Raw genomic sequence first — 16,375 nt, 5'->3', positions numbered from 1 at the left:
CTTATAATCCAACTCATAAATTACATAGCTGCAAGATGAAAGGTAAGGAGATCATGTTGCATAAGCCAAGCATTAATGAGCAGTCAGCACTGGCTTTGGATTGCATCCCAATCACACCAAATAAACAAAACAAAATGAAAAAATTCAAACACTGAACAAATGTTTAGTACACAAAGAACCACACAGACACAACTAAAAATACACAAGTTACAAAAATAAAGTGCACTTCACACAACACAAGGTTTTACTGTGTTTTTTACCTTTTATAGCCCTTTCCACTTTGACTTCAAGACAAATAAGAGAAATAAAGCAAAAAAAAGGAGAATGATGACATGTGAATGAGAAAGAATTCATGGGTTAAAAAAAAACAAACCCAAAGTGACTCAAGTTCATGATGCCTTTCCCTTTTTTTCTATAAGCTGTACCTGATTCCTGAAAAAAAGAACCCTTAAATGGAAAAAATAATAAAGGAATATTTTCTTTAGAAGGAGAAAGAACATAAGCGATGTCAAACTCAAAGATACAATGAAGAAATGCTGGTTAGCACTTTCATAAGCTTGACAGTGTACAGGACAATGACATTGTAGTTTTTTCCCTGACCTGCAAATACCTACGGACAGCTCTAAAAGGACAGTTTTCCAGGTCTCCCTTATATTAAACAGAAAGGGACAACAACCTGGAGCAGGGAAATCAGATTTCATCTCTCTTTAATGACTGCTGAAACCAAGTACCAATAATAGCACATAAATCTTGATTTAGCTTTTAAATGTATGTATAAATCTTAAAATTCCTGAAATTCTCAGTGTAAAAGACACATCAAGGCATTTAGAAGAATGAGCTGACTCATGGTACTGCATAAAGCTATCCCATGCTGTGTACTAGAGAGATAATGCCTGTTTTACCATGGCAACAGAAAATTATACAAAAACATGTACATCTTTACCTCCTGCCATTGTCAGAGCTGCATCAAGTGCAGGACGTACTTCTTTTCCCAGCTGTTCCTGAACTCTTGTTCCAAGCACAGGTCCAACATCTGTAGTATGAAGAGATTAAAAAAAACCTATTACACACTAGTTTAATTTAAATTATCTCTTAGTGCAGGAGCTGTCAGATGCGTACTTAACAAAGTATACACATCTATTACTGAAATTTGGCTAAGGCCTGACAGTCAGAACTTAGTGACAGAAGGTAGTGCAGGAACACAGTTCTGCTTCAGCTAGCTATAGGCCTATAAATGAAAGCAGCAAAAATCAAAATATGGTGGACAATATTGACTGGCACTTGAACATATAGGTAAAGACACATCATATTTCAACAAACTCCACAGTACGCATTTCACTGCATTTTCTACTCTTTTGGAAACAGTATTTTTTTCACAATCTATGTTAGAAATGCCCAACATCTGGACAGGAATTTTGTGGCATACTCCTTCACTATATGCTATGCTTTCCTAGTGCCAGACAAACTAAAAAATGGATTCTTTTCCTTTCTCCTATTCCAGCAATGTCAAGGTCACCCACAACCCAGACACACCAGCCAGCTCTGCTGAAATCCCTTAAGCATGTTAAGCACAAGTCTCCAGTGCCTGCCCCCTCGCACAGGGCATCCCTCACGGATGTTCACAGCACTGGCTCCGTGCTTAACCACAGCTTCTCCCACCTCCAAACACTCCAGTCCCACTGTCCATAAACAAAAACGAAGCTTAGTTCAGCAAAACGACAGAGAAACACCAAGCAGAGTTTGGTGAAGAACTTAATTGTAACATATCCTTTAGGTAGTCACTGAGTCTTCTACATTTTCAGATCACAGTAAACACATTTTTGAGTTTTTTGCTTCTGACGAGATGGGAATACTGTATGGTACAGAAGCATCTGTTACTGTCAGTGCTGTCATGTCTGGCCTGGGATGAGAATTTTTATCAAGCAGAAAACGCTTTTCAGCATTTCCTTAGGCTGGGCAAACTAAACTCATGTACAATTCTCTAGAGATTTATCCTACCGCTGATTCCCTTAGAATGAATTTTTTTTGTACCCAGGTGTCACAGACATAATTCTGGTATTTCAGGATAATAAAAGCTATTTTTATTTACTAATGATCATTCTCATCTCAAATCCAGCTAGGTTACTGTTAACTAACATAATAAATTGGCATTGAGAACTGAAAAACACTTAATTTGAAATTTCAGTTTGGAGTGTCTGGGAAGCTTCAAGGTAGTACTTTAAATGCAGATGTCAATCTTTTTTTATTCTTATTATTCTTATACACTTAGAGATTACACACATTTTTCCTGCTAAGAATCAAGTATTCCTGCTAAGAATCAAGCAGAAAGACGACTGCTCCTACTACTTTCCCAAGCACATTCAATGTGCATTACAGCCTCATATACACAAAACATAATAACCTCAGTGCAGGCCAAGTTGGCTGCATTGAAAACTACCTTTAAAATACATTTTAAACCTAGACAGAAGCATAGACTCTGGGCATGAGAAGTCAATTTATGATAAGTGGCATGATGCCACAATTGCACAGTTTGATCTCAGCAACAATCCTTCAGCCTGAAACGCAGACCTGTACGCATTTACTAACACCTGCTCACAATGCACTGAATATGGTCGGCCCTTTCTGTTGGGAGTTTTGTAAAGCAAAGCTAAAATTATAAAATTAAAAGTCAACTTTCTGGTTGTTTCTGTTGACTGAGAGCTTTAAAAGGTAGTGCCTTACATTGGAATTGTGCTGAAGGGGAAAGTGCAGCAGTTGTACTTCAAGTTTTATCTCCTGCTCCTCAACTGCTCATTCCGAATGGCAAATACATTAAGCAGCTTTAGAAAGAAGATAAGCTTATACCTGAATTTCTAGCTGAGTAGAGGACAAAAGTTCAACAGGAAAAATAAACAAATACAGAGATCTCTCACTCATTGGAACCATCATAACTGCTAGTAGCTCTGTTCCTTGATATTTCACTCCAATTTTAAAACTGAGGAAAAACAGTCTAAAAAAAGCATTAAGTATTAGTTGTTACTGAACTACAAAAAGGAAAATAAAATATTAAACTGGCTCATTGTATAACAATTTAAGAAAAGACTTTAATTTCAGGAAATACTATGCATTATACCAGCTCTCAGATGTTTTTTGTGATAAGAATTTTTGATTTTGGTCTCTTACACTACAGAGAACAGCACTTCTGTTTGAAAACTATATTCTTATAAATAAAGTTTCACTTTGCGTTATGAGCTAATTACATGATCTTATTGCAGCTTTTAAATACATGTCGCTAACCCCCTTTAAACCAAAGTACTTACTGTTTAGGTCAGACAGTGCTTTATCCTTAGTTGTGTTGTACTGGCTCACCAAATAGTCAATTTGCTGTAAAACAGATGATTAAAAAAAAAATTAAAAGAATTGGAAAAGTGATGATTTTGAATGCGTCAAACTGTCACCTTGAAACATTCACAATATTTCTGCAAACTCCCTGGCTTTCTACTGTTTTCACTTAACTAAGTAATCTATTTTCTTAGCAGACCTGCATATAATAAAAGAACAGTTTAACTGGGACATCTGCTTAATTGGAACATCTCTGTAGTAAGTGATTCAGTTTAAAAGAGTTAAGTGGCAGGAACTGCAACCTTAATGAAGGCTTTGAGTCAGTCAGGCCAATATGGTTTTGTATGTCTCCAACTTTGTTACTTGATCTTCTCATGGCATTAGTTTCTTCTTCATGAAGAGAGAGATGTGCAGCATTGATGCAGTGGTAATTCTGAGGCAATTCACCAACCCAACTGGCAGGTGCCTGGGCAGCCTCTCAGAGCTTGCCTTGTGGAAAGGAGACAACTGCTCTGTCTTAATCCAAACCCCCAAGTGGATTTGGTCTCAACTTGAGCTCTACCAAGACACCATAACAATATAAACCAGCAACTGAGTTATCATCAGATACTGGGTTTGGACAAAAGGCTATCAAGAACTATCCCAAGTGGAAATTCTATACTAATTTTGAGAAGACATTAAATAACCTTCACTGATCTCTGCATGTTTAAAATAATGCATTAAGAATTCTACCCCTAACAAGTTAAGAGTGGTGTAAAGGTTAACACACTTGACAAATGGATTTTCTATTTTAAGCATGACTCCAATGAGTACCAAAGTGTATCTGGCTTGCAGTGTCAAACTTTCTGTGAAGTAAAGAAAAAAAGACCAAAAAACCACCCTATTGATGATAGAGCAGTGGACATCGTTAAATAACAAAGTATAGAGCAGGATATCCCTTTTGTAAAACAGGAAAAAATATTTGAGTTCCCTACTAAGGAGGGTGTAGGTATATTTTTGTTTATTTGGATGTTTTGTCTACCTAAGCTAACCTAAGGACTAAACTTTTGCAGGGCTACAGGTTTTGCCTTGTCTCCAGCAATGTCACAGACAAAAGGTGATTCCGTCTAACTAACAGTGTTATCACTCAGTACTCACAGTCGGCAAATCTTCTGTGACATGAACTCTTAACATGAGACTTCTTTTTCAAATCCTCTTACATGCTGTATACACATCATACTGATGAGTCAAGGGCATCAGTTTGGATTTCAGAGCTTTATAGCCAATCGGCTGGATTCTAGAACTTTCTCAAAAAGCTGAAGCATTCTGCTTTACTCTAGAAATTCTTACAAATGTGTGTGTACACATGATACTCATGCACCTTAAAAGACTTAGAAGATACAGCTGATGACTGCATCAGCACCAAGTCTAAAAAAGAAAGAGTAATAATCCTGCTTTGAAACTAAAAAAATAAGCTAAGTGAGATTTTGAGTAACCTCTGGCACAAGTGTTCCAAGTCCTGACACGTTTTAGATTTAATACTTCAGCCTTTTTATTAACATTTTAGCCAGTGTCTACTTTTGCGTCTAAGATAAGTTACTTCCGCATAACAGATTTTCTGCTCTGACGTTTCCTATTGTCAGCACTCAGTGTGCTGTCAGCGGGACTCCGGTGGTTTCTGACGTGACTGGATTTATCCTTCTGTGCCCAGTGTCAGCTCCAGACTGACAAAAGGCACTCTGTTTCAAGAGGGGTTATTGGCATGACCTACTTTCTGCCATAGACCTCCACCACTAGTTTGTCACAGCTCCAAGCACAGATGAGTAACTGTAAAGGGAACATCTCCAGACAGGAAAACATTTTATGGCATCCTCCAGATGTCTCCTGCTCTCATACAGCTCTGGCCAGGAAAAAAACCAGCCCAGAGTTATTGTGACTGGAATGCTACCACACTTGTGAATTCCACATAGTTGTATGAATTCCACCGATTTCTACTTTCACGGAAGCAAAACACGTTAATAAAATTTAATTCAAATAATCAAAACTAATGAAAGCCAAGGTAGTCAGACTGTAAGACTTGCTTTTCTCTACAAATTCACAAAGAATTGAAACTGTACACTGTTTACAAGTCTTCCTCACTAGCATTTCTTTTTTTCTTTCAGTATAAAACAAGATATGCAGAGAATTGCTTATGGGACTCTAAGAAAAGTCTGAAAGGAAAGAGTTACTTCTTGTTCAGTATGGTACAGTAAGACTCTGGTTTGAAATAAAACAGTGAGAAATATTCCTGGAAAAGAAGTTATTGTGGCTCAGTCCCAGAGCACATAAACTAAGTACAAAATACAAGGGAACAGGAAAGAACTACAAGGAATCCAAGTTTTCATGTAATATATCTTTCTGTATGTATTCCTTTTAAAACCTGATTTTTCCAAGTTGTTTATCATCTACTAGTGATCTGCCCTAGTTCAGTAGGAGGAGAAGAGCCTACAAGCATCATAGCAGCTTCTTCCTGGAGTACAGCTCAGAAGCTGTTTAAAGAATGCTGATTCATCAGGGTAACTTCCAAACACTCACTGCTCTGTGAAAATCTTACCTCACATCATTTATTCTACTTACTGAGATTGATACACAAAGAATAAACAAAATAATGCAAGTGTGATTTAAAGAGAGAGAAAGAATTATTTTCTGAAATATTTCTTATCTATACCTCTTCCCTCCCACCCTTGTTCCCCATAAAGAAAAAATTCTTTACCGCTGGAGTGTCGTTAAGGAAAATTTTCAGATCTTTAAAATTACTGTTAACCAGTTTCTTTGCTCCTCGGACTTGGTTAGTTAAATGCTGGTTGGCAGCATATGCACAGAGCACTCCAACACTACAAAAAATACAGATATTTATTTGTTACTGCAAATGCACACTCTAAAATAAAACAGAACCAAAAAAATACAGCAAATGAAAGTTAGCATATCAAAAGAAAGGTCTCCATAATTTTTTTTCTTTTTCATACTACAGGTTCTCACATGCACCATAAGACAGAGTAGAGGAATGAGCCACAAGGGTCGATATTGTACTACTAATTAAAAAAAATAAAGGAAAAGCAATGCTAACTCAAAGCTTTCAGAAGTCATAAACTTACTACTAATCCATTTGCATGGGTACTGTCAGAAAACATGTATAGTCTGGGTAAATTGTATGAGACTTAGAAAAGTTAGGCTCTTTTACAAGTATCATTTACTTTGACACAGCTACAAGCAAATGCTCATAACTGTGAAAAGGACTATTTTTCATCTGATAACTTTAGAAAGATTTATTCATAATGGCATAATTTATTTACATAATTGCATGGATTTTTCAAAAGCATACAAACAATCCCTATTAATGCTAAAATAATATATAAGCATTTCCTGATACTGAAACAAAAGGTGGAAAGTGAGCTAGACTTCCAGTCAGCACTGCTGCTGATTATTTTCTATTTGATTATTCCCTACTGTAAAATTCTAATTACAGCATGGCAGATCTACACAAACAGTAAGCAAAAAAGCAATTAAAGGTCCCATGAGAGTCTTCGAAGCTCTCTTAGCATACATGATCCTTAGTTTTTTGTGTAGCTTAAGTGTAAAATAAACAGAAGGATGACTTGTTTTTAAACATATCACATTCAGAGCCTTTGAGACAAGTACCAGTAAGGTCAGGAGTAACCACCAGTGGTAACAGCCTCAGAACCAGGCTGACTACAAACCCCCTCATGGGTTAAGCACTGACTTTCCAGAAGACAGCAGAGAACCACTCACCACAGGCAGGATACACCCCCAAAGGGCAGACACTGCCTTGAGGCTGCAGTCAGGTGCATTACAGGCAATTCCTGGTTGGCACCTGGTTGTTCAGTCCCTCACTTTGTACTGCAATACAACAGCTCAGCACTAGAAAGGCAGCACTCCAAAGAGTCATTATGGACATCCAAACACAGGAGAAGGGAATCACGAAGACAAATGGTATTGTACTCCTTCCAGACTGTCAAACTTCCTAAGCTGGGGTGTCAAGACCTAGATATTAGGTTTTTTTAAAATAAGACTTAAAGAAAACCCTACACCAGGCCATCTATGGGAAAATAGATACATGGTAAGTATAACTCTTGCTCCAAAGAATTTATGTTCAAAAAAAAGCTGTAATACAGCCACATAAATGTGACAGTGGGGAGCAAAGAGGTACCTAAAACAACATGACTTGTGTATCCTGGCAAGACAGGAGCAAAACACCCTCATTCATGATGCTCATCTCCTTCTTCATTGAATCAAAACCAAACCTTCATCTTTATTTTGCTTTTCCTACTTTAGCCTTCCCAAAAAATATAAAGGCTTGTTCTTTTGGTAAAACTGGTCCCAAGTATAAGAGTTTCTGCTGCTCTGACAAATACTCTTAGAAGGCTCTGTCTGAAATGTTAAAAGGAGACAGAGCAAGACTATATGCTACAGGTGCAGGTCTGTTAGGATCCCTTCACTAACATTTTTCTCAACATCAAAAAATATTCACAACAGGATGACAGAGTTTGACATGAAGAGGTTGCTTCTCTACCAAAAATTTCAGAACTATGTCTTCAAAACTGGCTATTGATTAACCTCCCAGAAGTCACTAAGGAATGAAGGAACACACAGATTTATCTTCCTACTTACTTAACCTACAGTAAATGGCATAGTTTTATTTCCACTATGACCAACACTCAAGCAGCCAGAAACATCAGCTACCACCCAAGGAATGAGAACTCAGAATGCATAAACACCAAAGAACTGAGTAACTTTCAACTCAAACCATCCTGTGATGCCATGACAAGCAGAAGCAGGTGGCTTAATTTTGGACATATGCAATGTATTATTCTTTCTTTTTGCTCGACTGTGATGGCAATTGCTATCGAAGCTTTTTTATTTTTCTTTGTTAAGGAGAAGACAAACTATCTCAAACTATCAAGAAAATCAAACATTTGTACATCACTCTGAGGCTCAGAGCTTATAACCACATCCTCGTTCTTTAGACAAGCAGCGTTTAAATGTCCTTTCAATGCTATGCTCACAGAGCAGAAAGGTCAATTGGAAGCTAACAAAACAGTACTTTGTAAGGCTGGAGCACGATCATCTTTCTCTTGAGCTTCCTAAATGGAAGGAAACAAGATAGTGGAGATACTTCAAGCAGAAAAGGCACTCGGCACAACTGTGAATGTAAACAAACACGAGAGAGGAAAAAAATCTATTTATTATGTAACCGAACCTTGAGTCAACATTCAATACACAGCTACAAGGAGAAAGTCATAAATCAGGAATAAAAAGGTATGTTTTTTCTGTAAGAGATTGGGGAATTGTTTAAATAATTATTCAGGAGTCTGATATTCCACACTCAAGTTTCTTGTTAGGTTTGACAAATGGAGTAAATGTTACTAGTCCAGTCACAGAGAGGAACTCAAGTTTTTCCTTTAGTTGAACTTGCAAAAAATTTAGAAACCCTGAACAAATTTAAATATTGGAAGAATGGCCCTTTCCTCACTAGTAGCTAATGCATTTAAGAAAATAATGGGCTAGAGATTTCTGTACCAAATTTTCCACTAGTTATTTCAGGTAATGCTGATTTCCAGGTTCTGAACAGCATGTATTACCAGTCTCACCAAGCCAAGAGAATGCCTGTGAAGCATTCTCGGTTGGACTTGGAGGGAAATATAGTTAAGGAAGATGAGGAGAAGGCTGAGATACTTAACACCTACTTTGCCTCAGTTTTCACCAGTAAGACAGGTGGCCCTCAAGACAACTGGCCTCTGGAGCTGGTGGACAGGGAGAGGGAGCTGAATACCCCTCCTGTATTCCAGGAGGAAATAGTGACCAACTTACTGAGCCAGCTGGATCCTAACAAGTCTATGGGACCAGATGGGATCCATGCCAGGGTGATGAAGGAGCTGGCAGAAGAGCTTGCCAAACCGCTCTCCATCATCTTCCAACAGTCCTGGCTCTCTGGGGAGGTCCCAGATGATTGGAGGTTGGCGAATGTCACCCCAATCCACAAAAAGGGCTGCAAGCAGGACCCTGGCAACTACAGGCCTGTCAGCCTGACCTCCGTGCCTGGCAGGGTTATGGAGCAGTTCATCCTGAGTGCAATCACACAGCACCTTCAGGGTGGACAAGGGATTAGACCCAGCCAGCATGGGTTTAGGAGGGGCAGGTCCTGTCTGACCAACCTGATCTCTTTCTACGATCAGGTGACCCACCTGGTGGATGAGGGGAAGGCTGTGGATGTGGTCTATCTGGACTTCAGCAAGGCCTTTGATACTGTCTCCCATAATATACTCCTGAAAAAGCTGGTAGCCCATGGCCTGGACAAGTGTACCCTCTCCTGGATTAAGAGCTGGCTGGAGGGTCAGGCCCAGAGAGTGCTGGTGAACGGAGCTGCATCCAGCTGGCGGCCAGTCACTAGTGGTGTTCCCCAGGGGTCTGTGTTGGGTCCAGTCCTGTTTAACATCTTTATTGATGATTTAGATGAGGGGATTGAGATCATCATCAGCAAATTTGCTGATGACACCAAGTTGGGAGGGAGTGTCGACCTGCTGGAAGGCAGGAGGGCTCTGCAGAGGGATCTGGATAGATTGAGAGATGGGCTGATTCCAATGGGATGAAGTTCAATAAGGCCAAGTGCCGGGTCCTGCACTTTGGCCACAACAACCCCCTGCAGCGCTACAGGTTGGGCACAGAGTGGCTGGAGAGCAGCCAGGCAGAAAGGGACCTTGGAGTACTAATTGACAGGAAGCTCAACATGAGCCAACAGTGTGCCCAGGTGGCCAAGAAGGCCAATGGGATCCCGTCCTGTATCAAAAATAGCATGGCCAGCAGGACCAGGAAAGTGATCCTTCCCCTGTACTCTGCATTGGTGAGGCCACACCTTGAGTACTGTGTTCAGTTCTGGGCCCCAGTGCAGAAAGGGTATTGAGGTGCTGGAGCGAGTCCAGAGAAGAGCAACAAGGCTGGTGAAGGGACTGGAGCACAAGCCTTATGGGGAGATGCTGAGGGAGCTGGGGTTGTTTAACCTGGAGAAGAGGAGGCTCAGAGGTGACCTCATCACTGTCTATAACTACCTGAAGGGAAGTTATAGCCAGGTGGGGGCTGGTCTCTTCTCCCAGGCACTCAGCAATAGGACAAGGGGGCACGGACTTAAGCTCTGCCAGGGGAAATTTAAGTTGGATATCAGAAAAAAATTCTTTACAGAGAGAGTAATCAGGCATTGGAATGGGCTGCCCGGAGAGGTGGTGGATTCACCATCCCTAGATTTTTAAACACAGATTGGACATGGCGCTGGGTGCCATGATCTAGTAAATGGACTAGAGTTGGACCAAGGGTTGGACTCGATGATCTTGGAGGTCTTTTCCAACCCAATCGATTCTATGATTCTATGAAGCCTGCATGAGGTACATGCCAAGATGCCAAATACCATTCCCTTCCTCCAGACTTGGCTTTACCTTCCTTCCTATGTAACATCCAAAACTTCAAGAAAGATGTTATAACAAGATCTCTCAGGAAGACAAAAAACTGACTATGTGTTTTCCTATTCAAGAGCCACAGCATTTAATATTACCAGCAAATTTGGTATTGCAATATAAGCTTTCTTAAAAATCAAACGTTCCTCCCTTTGTAATATAGAGGAACTATGGAAAATACATTTTGTTCCCAGAGAAAACATGCGTTTGTCTAAGCTTGCAGATGACTAGGAAATAAGAGGCAATTGCAGGTCTCTGTCCCTACACCCTCAGTTAACCTTTAAAGAAAAGCACATAATTGTTCTCACTATACATTTGGAATATCAAGTCTATTCAGTTATGTATTTGATAGATTAGTTCTATTATCTCTGCTCTGCAGCAATGGAACTCTACTTTGTAGGACAACATCAATCATAAAAGCTGTGAATTACCAAAAACACTGCATGTATTTTTGACTCAATATATAAAAAGAAATATTTCAATCATGAAGTGCATGTACTGGAAATGACACACTAAAGGCCTATTAAGATAAACAACTGCATATGTAGCCACTAGTTTTCTGACTTCTTTCTTATATCCCTCCTTGAGGAAAGCATACTTCTCATGTTATGCTCCACCTGCAGAAAGCAGATCTAGGTAGAGCTTCTTTTTAAACTACAAGAAAATCTGTCATACTTTTATTTCCTTTACACATCACTCCAGTAAGCTTAGTATTAAAACCTCTTCCTAATTACCAGAGCACTGCATCATTGGAAAAGTGAGAAGGAATGTTCATTGTAATTAAAATCTACTAGCTGAAATATTCTCAAATCTCCATTAACAGCATATTTATGTCAGTGTGACCTTGCAACCTGACACACAGAAGAACCATTCCCATATTACTAGAGTTGTTGTTGCCTACATACAGAATCTATTGCAGGCTTCAAATTCGGAGCCCTTCCCCTACTAATACCCTTCACCATGCATTTAACCTGTCTTTCCCAGCCAAGAAAAGACAGTTTGGAAACATTTTTCCATACCAAGAACTGAAAAAAATAAAAATTTTAATAAAAACTAGATGAAGAAAAGAAATAAATCAATAAATGTATCAATTGAGTTTGGAGGAAGAAGAGAAAAAAAAGGAAAGAATGGCTCAATATTCTCTGCTCTCTTCAGTGTTCTGGCCCTGTGATTGAGAGAATCCTGTAATGGCTGGCACTGCAGGAGAGAGGGAGGAAGAGGCAGAATATACACTTAGATGGCAATCCTGAAGAAGTCCATCTCCCTAGAAATCCTTTCCAGTCCTTCCACCAGCAGCTGTCTGCATGTACGATCCACGGGACTGCCTTTGAAGCACAGCTGCACTGGCAGAGGTGTGGGGTCAGGGTACTCTGATGGATCCCAGCCTTGCTAAATGCATCTTCTGAAGCAGCATAGCTCTTGGTGAATGAGCCTCTGGCATTCCAGTCACCTGGCAGAGGTTTAGGAGACCTCTGCCCAAAGGAGGTCCCCCAGTGCTGCATGAAATTAAAGTGATACTCAAACAGTGACAGGACCCACCTTCATGATTTCATAGCACATCTTGATGTAACCCTGTATTGGTGGACATCAGTCAAGTTTTCATTCTTTTGGCTCTGTCTGCAAGTAGCCAGAAGCGTTTTACTCACTCAGGACTACACTCCTGGTTATTGTCACATCTTACGTATTCAGCTCTGCCACGGTCCTTGAGAAGTGCGATCTTGGGAAGCACTACAGGTAATCTTCCACCTAAGCTGAAATTGCATGGGAACTTTGGGGAAAACTAGATAATAAATCCTTAGTTGGAGTACAGTAAAAGACATGTAGAAACAGTTTTAAGTCTCAGGCCTTCTCCAGTTTTGCTGTTGGGGCAGTGGCTACCAGTAAGACCATCCTTTAGTGTGACACTATAGCAGTAAGCTTAGGTAGATTCAGACATGGCATCTTCTCCTCCTTTGTGAAAGATATTCAGGAAGGGCAGGAGAATTTGTCTTCGTCCAGAGGTGTGCCAGAGGCCCACGGACTCAGTCGGGCTGGGATCAGTAGTATTAGCCTTGCAAAGTTCTATGTTACCATGCACAGCACTCACAGCATTAGAGACTTAGCCAGGCAGTCATATGAGATTATCTCTACTTGTGGAAACCTGCCAACAGATCTCAAACCAACCTCTCCCTCAGGTTAAGCATCTGATACTCCTGATGCCTCATACAAAAGGATAAAAAAAAAAGGAGGAATTAAAGGGGCAATTTCTCTAGTTCTAGAAAGGGATCACTGATCTGCTGGTCATGACCTGGGAAGAAACATTTGTCAGTGCTGGGTGTGCTTAAGCCCACAAGGCTAGCTGGCAGCAAATGTGCAAGTTAAAGAGACCAGCAAGGAGGACGATCTCTTAGTTACTGACAGGCAACATTCCCCAGCCATTATAACCAGAAAGTAGCATCCTGCAATGTAGTGTAAGGACAGCTGGCGAGCTCTGTGAGATCCCTTCAGCTTTGGCATGCTGAGGTGATTTAATAACTTCCTGTCTTCAAGGCACCACTGTACCGTGAAGAACTTTTTCCCTGTTATCAAGGCAGAGATGCACCGATCACCTACAACATGATTCAGCTTTCTAGTCTTAAGAATACTTAAGGGTCAGTTTCGTTAGTGATGTCTGAGGGAAAAGAGCATCTTCCCATATCTGCTATCAGCATGGCCCTCATTTGAGCATAGGCAAGGTCTGATTTTTTGTCATGACACACAGTGGTAGAAAAAATAAATTCTAGATCACAATGAAGTGACAAAGCACATCCCACCTGACTGAACAGTCATATGGTATATATTAAAAGACCTTTGTTTTTCCTTTTAATATAATCACAAAATAAGCACAGTAGGCAGGTAAAAATTTGAAGTTAAAGGAAAACAGAAAGCCTGAAAGCAAATAATGTCTTTGAAAGCAGAGAAGAGTCTTGACTGTAGATCCTCATCACCCATTACACACCTAGTACAGGAGTGTGCTCATAACAGCAACAGTGCAAAAATATCTCCAGACTCCAGGATTTACAATGAGTTCATGCATGATTTAAACCACTCAGGACTCAAAAGAAAAACCATTATTTTGAACTAATAAGACTATCTGGAGGACAGCAAATACTGAAGAAAGTCACACAACTGCTTTTCTCACCACTACAACACAAGAACAAAACAGTACGTTGAACCTCAGATTCCCTATGGGATGGTAACAGGACACAGTCTCTCATGTTCATAAGTTTAATGTAATAATCTGCAATTGCCATTTCGAGATTGGCCAAAATTTCACTTGCCAAATTCAAACAATTTTTTTTTGTTTCACACCTACACGTTGCTCGAGTAAGTACATAATGGCCCGGGGATAGGAATAGTAGCAGCGTTTTTATAATGCAGTTACATTTTCTTTAATAAGCAACAATATAATAAAATAATTTCTGCACCTGTAGGCTAATACAGTAATATTGGTCATATGACACTGCAAAATTAGTGCTATATCAGGCTTCATATTGTTCTCTTTGTCACACTTGCCTTATTATTAAAGAAGCAACAAAAAGAAATGTTGCAAAACAGCTCCTCTGACAGTCAGCATTTTTCTTCTGTCTTTGATGCATTTCCCCACCACAGTTGTCACAGCAACGACACATACAGAAGCAAAGTCCCACAAGAGGCAGTAACAAAATAAATAGCACTCCCAAGGCTGCGGAGACTATAAAACCGATTTCATAGTAGATGGCCTGTAAGTCAGACAAAAATAGTGGTAATAGCAGATATCACATAGTAACTGCAATCAATACAGAGCAAATAATTAAAAATCACACTAAAGACTAAATCATCTACTAAGTTACCAAGGTTATGGACTGGGTATATTTTGTCAATAATTGACAACTTTTCTAACAAAAAGATACATAACATTGTAGATTCTGATAGCTAATAATCATTTAGTTAGACTATTAACTATGCAAACTACAAGAGTGAGTGCTAAGAGAGAAGTAGGCTCACAACAAATAAATGTGAATCAATGCAATTGAAACAGGTTAAAAATTAACATGTTTAATTTCCTACAAAACCACAAATCTACTGTTTCTCACATCTGTTTCTAAAAAGGCTCTACAAATGTAAGCAAGCCTAACTAGAGCAATACTTCATCAGAGGGGGAAGGGAGGCTTAGCTTGTTCCTTTTATCCCGTTATGATTAGAATGATTCTTATGAAACACAAAAGGAAGTACTTCACTGGATAATTGATTACAATGGCAAAGGTTCCAAACTACTGAATTTAAAACTGCTTAGAGACTGTAAAACATGAAGGAGCAGACAGATTTTTACTCTCAAGTAAAGACATTTATTCTGCGTCCAAACAGCAAAGCAGCAGCAACTAATAGGATGCTTTCAAAAGCTGGAAGGAGTGAAAGGGGACGATGCAATGCAGTACCATAACTAGCTTTTAACACTGCAAGAGCCTCCAGACCAAGAAGCTGGGCCAGGCAGCCCTGGCACAACCCTACACAAGGTGACATGGCTTCAGGAGACAATTTGTGAGCTGGCTGTGCTGTCTCTCTCTGCTGAAAACACAAGCCAACCCATTCATAACTGGATCAGGCAGGTAGGTGTCTGCACACAGAGATCAACAGCGCGGTGTCCCAGGGGTCTTTCTTCCCTGATAAATCTCTCTCCTCCTTTCCTTTCCGAATTTTAGAAGAACTAATTCTCACACTAGTACTTTGAGTCCTCTTCTGTTTTACAGATCCACCAGTACAAGGGCAACTTAGCAGCAAGGGGATGAAATCCAGGCTGTGTAACTGTTCTGCAAAGTTAGAATTTCTCACAATCTATCAATCATGCTCCAGTTCCAGCTTTGCTGATGCCCTTCCTCACAATCCCTAATTAACTGAGACAAATACAGTAACCATCACCATTAGCAGAGTTGCAAATTTCTGACCTAATTACCAATTCTAGGATGAAAACTATTTTTTTTAATTATTATTACTAGCTGCTGGTTAAAACCTATGCTTCCTTCTGCAGAATATGAACTACTAGATGCTTGGAAGAAGAATTTGGCTAGATATGCAAAAGAATTACTATTTTCTAGCTAGCCGAACACTTCAAAAATTATTTGACAAACTAAGTTATTTTAAGATAGGTTAGATGGAAAAACAGTACTTAAAATAACATTAAAAATTGTTATCGATGTTCTAATAGCAGTAATGCACACAGACATGGTTAGTTTCTTTTCAAAGCTGTACATCTACCACAAGGTATTACCTGAAGAGTCAGGACAACATTTTCTGGCTGTGGAAGTCAAAACAAATGGAGAATGTGTATAATACACAGGCAGCATGCACAGAAAAACAAATCCCGTGAATAATGAGTAATTAGCCATGACCATAACAATTAACAACACAGAAACAATAACAAAAGCCACTAAAGTAAAATAATCCATAGAAGCATCATTAAATAATTATGGAAAAATATTTCCAATAAAATACATAGCAGGTATTTTCTGGTTTCCGTGGTAAGTGAAAGAAATCTAGGACATGCTCAACAAATAGTTCCACCCTAAAACAATGAG

General features: G+C 39.5%; 1 protein-coding gene across 10 annotated transcripts in view; it reads right to left on the bottom strand.

The window, feature by feature from the left end:
• The window catches only part of PROM1 (prominin 1), a 63,692-nt gene that overhangs the window by 22,133 nt on the left and 25,184 nt on the right, over positions 1-16,375 (bottom strand). For 4 of the 10 annotated variants that reach the window (XM_071556754.1, XM_071556755.1, XM_071556757.1 and 1 more), the window contains exons 4-9: positions 16,069-16,095; positions 14,337-14,542; positions 6,053-6,173; positions 3,300-3,363; positions 944-1,033; positions 261-284 (exon numbers count right to left, since the gene is read on the bottom strand). In XM_071556754.1, coding sequence (XP_071412855.1) covers positions 261-284; positions 944-1,033; positions 3,300-3,363; positions 6,053-6,173; positions 14,337-14,542; positions 16,069-16,095 — 532 coding nt within the window. The remainder of the gene's footprint in view (positions 1-260; positions 285-943; positions 1,034-3,299; positions 3,364-6,052; positions 6,174-14,336; positions 14,543-16,068; positions 16,096-16,375) is intronic. The other 6 variants (XM_071556759.1, XM_071556761.1, XM_071556762.1 and 3 more) reach the window with 3 other exon arrangements.

Source organism: Pithys albifrons, chromosome 5 (assembly GCF_047495875.1).
Source record: "Pithys albifrons albifrons isolate INPA30051 chromosome 5, PitAlb_v1, whole genome shotgun sequence".
Taxonomy (NCBI): domain Eukaryota; kingdom Metazoa; phylum Chordata; class Aves; order Passeriformes; family Thamnophilidae; genus Pithys; species Pithys albifrons.
The sequence above is the reverse complement of the archived record's forward strand: the minus strand, read 5'-3'. Positions and strand labels throughout refer to the sequence as shown.